This window comes from Mercenaria mercenaria, chromosome 10, assembly GCF_021730395.1.
Source record: "Mercenaria mercenaria strain notata chromosome 10, MADL_Memer_1, whole genome shotgun sequence".
Lineage (NCBI taxonomy): Eukaryota > Metazoa > Mollusca > Bivalvia > Venerida > Veneridae > Mercenaria > Mercenaria mercenaria.
Genome location: NC_069370.1, coordinates 66,869,734 through 66,880,867, shown reverse-complemented (window position 1 = coordinate 66,880,867; position 11,134 = coordinate 66,869,734). Strand labels below are relative to the sequence as shown.

The 11,134-nt window shown below is 32.3% G+C and overlaps 1 protein-coding gene across 2 annotated transcripts; it reads left to right on the top strand.

Annotated features, from left to right (window-relative positions):
* Nucleotides 1-836: 836 nt before the first annotated feature.
* Nucleotides 837-9,376, top strand: LOC123560228 (uncharacterized). 2 transcript variants are annotated; one of them, XM_045352466.2, is made up of 6 exons: nt 837-1,021; nt 1,302-1,496; nt 1,788-1,914; nt 2,850-3,042; nt 3,420-3,598; nt 9,072-9,376. In XM_045352466.2, exons 2-6 carry the CDS (start codon nt 1,319-1,321, stop codon nt 9,109-9,111), a joined length of 717 nt encoding a protein of 238 aa, XP_045208401.2. In that variant the 5' UTR covers nt 837-1,021; nt 1,302-1,318; the 3' UTR covers nt 9,112-9,376. The 2 variants fall into 2 exon arrangements, with proteins under 2 accessions (XP_045208401.2, XP_045208400.2); XM_045352465.2 differs by having other exon boundaries at nt 838-1,021; nt 1,297-1,496.
* Nucleotides 9,377-11,134: the final 1,758 nt, after the last annotated feature.

The window sequence follows — 11,134 nt, the reverse complement described above, 5'->3', positions numbered from 1 at the left end:
AAATCTGAATCTTCCTAAATTTCTACCAAGTATTTAAAGAATCTGTTTACATACAATGGTCTCCGATCTATGACGTTTTGGGGGAAGGGTGGATGGAATAGGGGTATAAGTACAATCATTTATGATTTTTTAAATTTTACCATGACAGGATTTGTTTGAAATATGCTGTAGTAAGGACGTTTGCAACGACAAACCAGACAGACGAAAGGACTTGTGATGTAAAATTCTCTGTCTTTTCTGTTTGAGGTATCGCCATTACTGCTTTGATGTGACTTTAAACTCAAGACAAATAAAGTTAACCGTATTGTTGCAAACAAGTGTGTGCAATCAATATTTATTTATCTATTTATGTTTTCTAGGTTTATTCAAGATAAAATTTTGTTCTACTTTAAATGCCATTTTCACGTAAATACAAAGCCTGTTAAGTTGCAACATTGAGGAGTAACACCCTTTTTACCAGTAGATTTATCCTCAATATATTGTGTTTAGATAATACACATGGGAAGGAAAACAGGTTGTAGACCTTGAGAACTGATTTTTTTCGAGTTGTCATAAACATAACAAAATATTTGACTGGTGTAACTTGTCAAAAACAATTAGAATTTTATTTAAAAAAAAAACAACAAAAAAAAAACACAACAACAACAACAACAATGAAATATGACAGTTCAAATTAAAGCAATTAGTGTACGCGTAAATACAACAAAATTAAGAACATATAGTATATACTTATTTGTCATTGTCTAACGGAAACATACACTTGAATATTGCGCAAAAGCAGGAAATACCTCTGCTTGTTCTCCGATATAACTCGTGATATTTCTACTTTCAGTTTCAGTAAAAGTAGGAACTGTTCTCTTATATAACTCGTGATTTAAGTTCACATGATGTCGTTATTTTAAAACCCGGAAATACGTTTGTTGTAAATGCATCTTATTTTTAAGACATTGCAACTTAGACAAAAGTCAGTTTAGGGTCAAGACTGGCCCAAAAGGAAAACGGACTAACAAAAAGATACGAGGTATGTGACATCTAAATATTTAAATAATGATTTTGTCCTTATTTAGTTAACTGGATAATTGCCGTCATGTTTACAAAATACAATTATATACAACAGATTTTAGCCATTAATGTAACCAACATCAATGTCAGTTGTATAACTGGATAATGGGTGAAAATAATTCATAAAATCAGATAGACACAATCATTTATACATTATAGTATGTTCAATTTCCTCCTGTAAAATGTCTCTTATAACAGAAGTATCTGAACTAAAACAACTTTTCATATCTTCAGTATAGCGTGTGTTTGAAACAGTATGATGAACTATTCGGCAGCAATTCTGGTGGTACTTTTTGCTTTCCTGGAGAATGGAGTTGTTGGGGAGGAATTGTCAGATTACCTGTGGAAACAGACAGCAAAGTACCATCAGGAAGCACTAGTTTCTAACTACATACAGGGAATCAGGGCTGTGTCACTCGATCCAACTGAGTTTGGTATAAACTTGAAATTATTCATAATACGCTCGAATCAGTTATTTGCCGAACATACATATTACTTAAAGTCTTTACTACAGTTACGTATTTATCCACGTTATGTACAATTCTCCCGTGCAATACGGCAATACTGTATCGATTGAAACCGATACGAAGTTTATTATGTCTTTCGTATAAATACGAGGACAGATAGGTGCCGTGTCGTACAGAGAAAAATTAAATAAGTTTTGATAACCAAAACGCCTTCTAACGTCTTAATAACATTATGAGTTTTCTTCCAAACAAACACAGGGGCCTACAATGTCCAGGATGCAGTGTATGTTTACTGGTTCAAGGAAAGCATTGACATTGCAGCCGTCAGAACAACTGATACAGCTCTTAAACAGTTTTTACAAAACAAATCAAAAAGTCACGATGTGTAAGTACTACAAAGATAAAAATTGTTCTGATAAGTCAGTCTTAAGTCGAATGACAGATTTTATTTACTGCAATAACAGAAGTCATTAAAGGCTCATAATACTTTTATCTATATGTGGCTATCACATTTTTTGTTATGAACATATAATGTACCCATTTCTTGTTAAAACATTTGTTTTTTTTTTTTTTGATGTATTTGCCAAAGGTTAGATTACAATACTAGAAAATAATTATAGTTCACTCCATTATGTATTATTGCTTGCCTTTATGGTCTTTGGTGAGTTTTTAACCATGTGATTATATCTATTTTCAATTTGGATAGCTGATGTCTGATGTGCCTGTTTTTAACATAAACTTTAAACCCTTGTGGAATTTAAATTTCTTGTTTGCCGTAAAAGATCTCTCCGTACTTGAATTCAGTGTTATTATATTTTCCTCAAATCTTCCATAACGCTGAAAGAATTTTTAAAATCAGACCAATATTGAAAAAGATATGGCAGTTTGAAATATAGAAAAAATGCTGACCATGGAGGCAGCCATTTTGTGTGTTTATGACGTCATTTACACACTGCTGAATTCTTTATTTAGCAATTAGCCTTTTAAATGGATTAATTTCATATGTTTCTTGAGTGTAAGATGTAAAACATGGTAATTTCTTTCATTATAGCTGGAAAAAATAGAAAAAATATTTTACAGAAATAAGTAAATACAATTCAGATATGTGTCTAGAAATTTAATAAATCTGCCATTTTGTTTTTTTTTGTTGCCATGGAAACAAAATGGCCGCTATTTTGATCAAATATTCAAATGCTCATAACTTTCTTATTTTTAAGTCGATTTTGAAAATGCCTTCACTTCTTTAAATGATTGAAGAAATCCCTGCAGATTGATTTAACACTAAAACAAAATTGCTTTTCCCTTTAATTTGTCATTTAGAGAATACAAGAAGGCATTTAAAGCATGGCATATCAACGATCCCAATGGAATCCATCTAGGAAGTGCCTGTCAAAATTACGTGAATCACCTTGTTGATGTTGCCATGACAATGGATGGTAACTACCTTGTTACTGCATTGATACCATGTGCTAGACTCTGGCCATGGCTCGGCCAACAAATTGGGGCAGATTCAGTAAGTATACTTCGCCACTTGTACTACAACCACAATTTCTAAAACAAGAGTCTTTTTCTACAATCGTTTTCCTATATAGCTCTAACCAAAAAATAAACAAAAACAACAAAGACAAATATCAAACAGGGAATGCAGTCAACAATACTCTGAGATAAAATGGAATTATGAAAAAAAAATCTAAAATTGATATCTTAGGTAATTTAGTTTCCCTAAAATATATACAAAGATCTCGAACTTTATAGCATCTCACTAAGTGTTAAAACATAGTTATTCAACATCTTTGAACATGTTATACTGTAAGTTAGATAAAAATGTACATCCAGAAGTATTTACATCCAGAAGATTCTTTCATATCATTGTTTTATCTTCATTTTCAGGGAAAGTTTGGTATCTATAACAAATGGGTTCAGGAAAATTTAAATCCAAGCTATACTGGGTACACGACATATGAACAGGTTATTAACGAAGCATTTGCAAACGGGACAATAACTAAAGAGAAAGCACTGCAGGTCTATGGGGAAAGCATGATGGGAGAAGTAGCGTTCTTCAATTCCGTGTAATGTTATATTCCGTTTACTGTTATATTCAGTGATATAAATTATTATATAACACAGATAATGATTGCTTTAGGACAAAACGTATAAATTTCATGATTTGATAGAATAAGCATTATAACTGTTTATGCTGGAACCTACATAAAAAGTATCAAATCTTGAGAAACTGGTTTTCTAGCTATGCCAATATATTTACCGTTCTGACCTGCTACCTCTGTTCAAATCTCATATACACACGCGTGTACGTTGTGTTAAAATTATGTCAATTACTCAAAAGTCAAGTCAAGTCAAGTCAAATAGTTTATTTACGTCTCTTCATACGTATAGCATGGTAAAACATTATAATATTACAATATTTTCAAAAAAAAACACGTATGCCTTTCTATACAGAAATATAAGAGACAATGTGATCTATACACATTTACATATTCTAAAACCTAATATCTATTAAGATGACTAAGTCATCAACAAAAAACTATTAAAATCTTTATATGCAGAAATACCTTCAAAAGGTTACTTACATAAAATTAAACAAGTATAAAATTAAGAAGCATGAGGAAACTGTGAATCTATCTGTGGCTAGGTGCAGATAATTACTGTAGGGAAATTTTGTGTCTAAGATGTTATATGGAAATTTGAATCTATATGTGACCAAATAAAGTTAATAAGCGCTGTCAGAGGACAGCAACGCTCAACTATTCGACAGCCTTGTCAACTGAATGAAAATTAAAGTCAGTAAAGGGGCATAACCTGTAAAATTCCATAACAGGGTTAAGGAACCTGCACAATGCATATCAACTCATGACATGGACAACTGCGTGAAGTTTCAATCCATTCCTACTCAGATATCAGCTTACTTATAAAACTTTAACACAAAAAAAAAAAAAAAAAAAAAATTAAGTTGATAAAGTGGGATAATTTTGCAAAAAGCAAAACAAAGTTATGGAACCTGTGCAATGTAAGTCAGTTTATCACATTGAATAAATAAGTGAAGTTTCAATTAATGGCCACAAGCTAAGGTAAAAAAAAAAAAAAAAAAAACTTAACCAAATCAGGACACCGACATGTATGCCGACCAGGCCGAGCTATAAACTACTTAATACATAGACAGAAAATAAATGCCAAAAGTATTGTTAATAAATCATTTTATAGTATGTAAGTTGTGTCAAGTAAGATTTGATATATATTTGTAGATTTGTTTAATGTTCCCTCATACTAATTTCCTAAACTACAAGTGACAATGTTAAAATATTAGCATTATTTACTATACAATAAAATTTTCCTATGCTTTAAAATATTAAAACAGGCTTTGGCTGTATACTTTACTATATTTGTGACAGTGAATAATACACAGAATTTCTCTTCGTCAGATAAATTATCAAAACCATTCAAATTTCGTCTGGTATGTGTATACAATTCCTCCCTTACAGATGAATATAATGGACAATTTAGTAGAACATGTTTTTCATCTTCAATACAATTTGAACAATTGAAACAAGTTCGTTCATTTACGTCTACATTTTCATATCTCCCTGTTTCTATTCTGATGGGTGCTACACCACATCTAAATTTTGCCATAGCACTACGGAAGTCGAATGGTAATGACTCTTTAACATAAAATTCAGTTTCAAAATTAGTTTTTATACATTTGTATGTTCTTAATTGATTACAACCTTTTCCTCTTACTGACTCATCACGTGTTACTGATTGTTTCCATTTATCAATTTCAATCTCTAAAAGCTTATTTTCTAACCCGTCCACAAAAGTCTTAGTACAATGCTGTAAATGTATATTATCTGTACCAACAATGCCAATATTACTAAACATTTGACAGATGCGAAAAATACTGTTTTTACATCTAATATTGGATGATGCTTTTACCCAGTTAAAAACTGTTTTATTTAATCTTGAATCATGCATCTTCAAAAATCTACAGTACTGTCTTGCCACTGCACCCCATTGTTTAACAAATACTGGCTACCAGCCCATGTCCCCAATTACAGCTGCATTTGGTGTGTATTTCCCTACTCCAAGAAAATATCTCATGGCTCTGTTATGAACAGAATTTATACACGAGTAAGATTTATCGCCCCATATGGGAGCTGAATAACATATAACAGGTAAAACCATTGTATCATAAAGTTTTGAAAATGTTGAAAAGTTGAAACCTCCAAATGTTTTACATTTTGAAATAACAAGACCAAGTGCTCTACCAGCTGACATGGCTACATTTTTTGCCAATTCTGTATAATCTAGAAATTCGTTTAGTAAAACACCAAGGTATCTGTAACTATGTACAATATGTAGCGGAAATGCTCCCAACTTAAAGACAATACTCGTTTGTTCGCAACTAGGTGTTCTAAAATGAATTATGTTTGATTTGTTACAATTGACAGTCATACTATTATTTATACACCAAACATGTAAAATATCTAGTAGCTTTTGTAAATCTTCTGGAGTTTCAGCCAGAATTACAACATCATCTGCAAACAATAAGATACTTATCAACTCGTCATCTATTGTGATTCCAATATTTGTTTCTTTAATAGCAGTAACCAAGTCATTAATGTACAAGTTGAAAAGTATTGGCGACAACGGGCAGCCTTGTTTCAAGCCACAATTTACTTCAAACCAAGGAGAATCAAAGCCATTTAACCTTATACAGCACTGAACATCTTTATACAAAGAAACCACAGAATTTAGAATTTTGCCATTTAGACCAGTTTCTTGTAGTTTTGTCCATAATTTAGCCCGAGGGATATTATCATATGCCTTTTTGAAATCAATGAAGGCAGCATACGTACTTTGTTTCTTTAATTTCCTTGTTTCTACAATATTCGTAAGTGTATGGACATGATCTATCGTACTTCTATTTTTAACAAAACCATTTTGCCCATCATGAAGGATATTTTCATGATCACAGAATTTAGTAATTCTTTCGTTTAAAATCCTACAATAAATTTTATACATTGAAGGTGCAAGAGTTATGCCTCTGTATGATAGTGGGTCCCTTGGGTCTGAAGTTGATGACTTTGGTACAGGTGTAATTATACCCTTGTACCATGCTGATGGCACTATACCTGTATTAAGACACTGATTAAAAACAGCATTAAGAGTATAAAGAGCTGAATCATTTTTTAATAACTCAACTGGTATATTATCATGACCAGGAGCTTTACCAGATTTTGCCTGAGAAATAGCTCTAAATGTCTCTTCAACCGATATTTCTGAATTCGGGTTAAAACCACCAGAGTCATCAGCTTCATTACCGTTTGTATCAACTTCAAAATTAAAGCAACTATTCCCATCGTCTGTATTCAGAAGGCCAGAAAAGTCCGATGCCCATTTGTCCAACACAACCCTAGGATTTTTACAAATTGACCCGTCAGACAAAACTGTCTCAAAAGGGATATTTTTAACTCTTTCATTACCAATACCTATCTTACCAATTTGTTTCCAAAATTCGTTTGGTTTAACAGCTAACAGGTTATCAATATCATTTTGAGCCTTTTTAATATGCTCTCTTTTGGCCTTCTGAACACAACGATCAAAATATTTTCTTTTATCAATATAGACCTGTTTAAATATTTTCTTATTACTAGTTTTACATTTCAACCATTCCTTTTCAGCTTTACTCATTTCAGTCCACAAATCAGATAATTCTTTTGTCCACCACGGTTTATTTTTACGGTGCCTTTTGTTAGTATGTTTTGACGATGTATATCTCACAATTCTACATTGTAATTTATTACACATTTCATTGTGGACAATTTCCACAAGTTGGTCATATTGAGAATTAAGTACTTGCTGATTGATATCTGCTGTTTCTAAATTATCTATGACACTATTTAAATCACTTACAACATCATATCCTGCTAAAAAATCTACAGGAGGATTTCTTGTATCAAATATCGATTTAGTGTTTATAATATTTTCATCTATACATTCCTCATTACTAACATCAAAACAAACATCAAAGGAAAATATCCACCTCAAAAATGAGTGGTCAGGTTTAACTGTAAATGCATTTACTTTTGAGAAACACCCTGTATCTGTCATTAAATCTGTAGTTCTAATAACTTCAAATTTATTAAAATTACACAAATGTTCATAAGGAACAAGACAAAAATCTACTACAGATGTTCCTTGTGGACCAATAAAAGTAAAATCATTTTTAATTGTATTTCTACCATTCAAAATGCATAAATTTGTGTCTATTAAAAAATCTGTTAAACAAGAACCATAAAGGTTTTGAGAGAAGTCTATAACATCTCTATAAGGAATGTTATCAACACCTGGAATAAAGTCAAGATTATCTGAACAATGACTATTGAAATCACCGCAAATATACAATAAAGATGAAATTGACTGATACATATGGATTTGACACATAAGATTATCATAAAAATCATGTACATCAACCTGTCTTGTTGAGTTATAAGGAGGTAAGTAACAAACACATACACAAATTGTTACATTTGAATCATACTTGCTACTAAGTTTTAGCCATAAAATTCCTTCATAAGTCTGATCTAAAACATCATAGTTAAAATCATTTAAAAGAAATCCCACACCACCGGAGCCATTTTTTGATTTCTTATGCAAATGTTTTCTATTATGACCAATCCATGTAAAACCATTAATATCTAAAACATCACCATTTTTCAAATGTGTTTCAGCAACACCAACAATATCACATTTACAATAATTAAGACAAGATTCCCTTAAAATACTATTATCTGATAAATTGTCAATGTTCCACCCTTTGACATTCCAAAACCCGCAGGTTAATACCTAACGTCTACGATTGATTCCTCTGTTAGGACGGCCACTACTGTAGCCTCCATAATTACGAGAGTCACTGCGCCTTTCTTGTTGACTTGAATTTCGTCTCTCGTCCTGCCTGTTGTTCCTAGAGTCTGAATTATTGCTTTTCTTAAACATAACTCTTGAGCCACGTAGCTCAAGATCATCAATATTGCCATTTTTAACACTGTCAATGACTTTCTTAAGGTTACTTGCCTGAAGTCTCTCCTCCTTTGATTGATCGTTATGAATATAGACCTTTTCATACTTTTTATTGTTTTTCAAAAGGAATTTCTTTTTCATAACGGTTGATTTGTCATTTTGATTGTCAAGGGATGCCACTATTACTCGTGGTCCTGCGTTGTTTGTTTCAGATGAGCCTTTCCTCTCTGCTTTGGTTACTTTCACGGACGTCTTCATACCATCAGATAAAATATTATTCACTTCTTCCATCACATTTTCTGACCTAGTTTCATTGACATTTCGAATCACTATATTCAGCGAAATATCACTAGCTGGTATACATGACTGCATACCTGAAAGAGTTGTTTGAATATCTTCAATTGACTGTTTTGCATCGTCGGTGTTGTCACATAGCTCCTAATGATCATCATTCGGATATGTATCAGTTATAGCCTGTAGATCAATTATCTTAATTACTTCTTTCAGATCTAAAACCATCAGGCAAGGTCTCCATGAAGAACTCTGAGGACAGCGGACTGTCGATCTTATTTTCTGTTCAAAAGGAATTAATACCATGTCATTCAATACTGTCCATGTTAAACGAACATGAATAATTGTAGTTAGAGTACATATGCCATGACTTTTCTAAACTTTAAAGAATGTGACCCATGCTGTTTGTTTAAGCAAGTTAGAAGAAAAAATTATACAATGATCAGAATTTAAGATTATCTTATAATTTTCTATTCATTCATTACTACATTGTTAGAAGGAATCATAAATTTCCAAATTTATCGAGTAGCCGCGTAGTATTTTAGAAGAAAATGTATTTAAACCATAAAAGTAAATTGTGCAAAATTTGTAGGATATTGTCTCAAGTTAACTCAGAAGATTGGTGAATATGTATACGTTGTCAAGACATAAATACCATTTCAATTGTTATTGTCATACAGACCATTTCATTATACGGTTTCGAGTCGGTTTTCAGTTATTTAATTTGACCATGTCGTTCAGTTTCTACTCATAGAGGCAATATCGAAACACAGATGCCATGTAAATTATACGATATCAACACAAAGATGTTTAAACATACTTTGCAATTTGGTCAATTTGTCATTCAATGAAAGAATTATTTAACTCCGTTGTTTCTATAGGCCTATGCGTATGTCACATGATACACAATGTCGGTAAAATCGATTCCAAGTCAAATATCAAGGTTTCAGTAATGGGTATTGAATACATTTTATGTTTTTTGATTACTTTAAGTTGATAAATATATAATATTTATGTCAGTTCCACAGAATCGTATTTATAACACAATTTTGGTAATGATGTAATACTGACGCCTTGTACAGTGTTTTCAGCCGGCATGATATTTGCTTCATCGGTGCTTGCTATCTGTGACAGTTTTTATTTACGACAAAATATAGAATTTAGAATTAGTTTTCTGTTATATTTTGATGCTTTCTTTGTCAGCCCGCCCGCTTAGCTCAGTAGGTAAGAGCGTTGGTCTACGGATCGCGGGGTCGCGAGTTCGATCCTCGGGCGGGGCGTATGTTCTCCGTGACTATTTGATAAACGACATTGTGTCTGAAATTATTAGTCCTCCACCTCTGATTCATGTGGGGAAGTTGGCAGTCACTTGCGGAGAACAGGTTTTTACTGGTACAGAATCCAGGAACATTGGTTAGGTTAACTACCCGCCGTTACATGACTGAAATACTGTTGAAAAACGGCGTTAAAACCCAAACAAACAAATAAACTTTCATTTGACATATTTTGAACGTTCTTTACTAATAAAGCAGAGTAAAATATTTTCATAGCGACCCTGACGCTGCGATAAAATAAGCACACATTTTCAAATGCTCATATGCATTGAGCCAAGCTCCTCGTAGAAGTAACAAATTGTGAACAAAGACAACGGATGTGGCTTGTTGAAAGTAGTAAGTATTTATAAACAAGAGGGTTATTGTGGTCAAATTTGCTCCTCTGAATACAATTGCTCTTACTTATGAGTTCAAGAACGACAGATATGAATTCTAATAGTTTGGTATACGTTTGTATTGTAAAAATTGCAGTCAAATAAATACCTTGGCAATTATTACATTGGTAAATCAAGGACAAATAACTGCTCAACGAGTAGTCCAACTTTATCAAAATTCACCCAGTTTAAACATGCAAGAAAATAATAAGTGTTCCACAATACAATTGGATCAAGGCTTAACAAGAATTTGTATTCTGTCTAAATATGAATAAGGACAGGATTTGCAAACAAGTGAAGGTGCTGCTCGAGTGTAAAACATTCTGAGACTGGTGAAAAGATGAAGATGCAGGAAGGTGTACATGTGTACATAGTACAGAAATCAAAAATTTACAAATATTCCAGTTTAGAATGTGAACACTATATCTCTATCATTAGATAGTTTGTTCACTGATACACTTTCCTATTTTGTTGCAAAAATTCCTTTATAATAAGCTAACAGAAATACTTACATTTTTCCAAGTTTACAACAACAGTATTAGGATATGAATACCAGTAATGTAAATATATC

What these genes read in the sequence shown, in the direction of transcription:
- LOC123560228 (XM_045352466.2), top strand. Translation starts at nt 1,319, where the DNA reads ATGATGAACTATTCGGCAGCAATTCTGGTGGTACTTTTTGCTTTCCTG. An exon ending in AACAAATTGGGGCAGATTCA is followed by an intron (nt 3,043 to 3,419) that starts GTAAGTATACTT and finishes CTTCATTTTCAG; the next exon opens with GGAAAGTTTGGTATCTATAA. An exon ending in GTAGCGTTCTTCAATTCCGT is followed by an intron (nt 3,599 to 9,071) that starts GTAATGTTATAT and finishes TACTTCTTTCAG; the next exon opens with ATCTAAAACCATCAGGCAAG.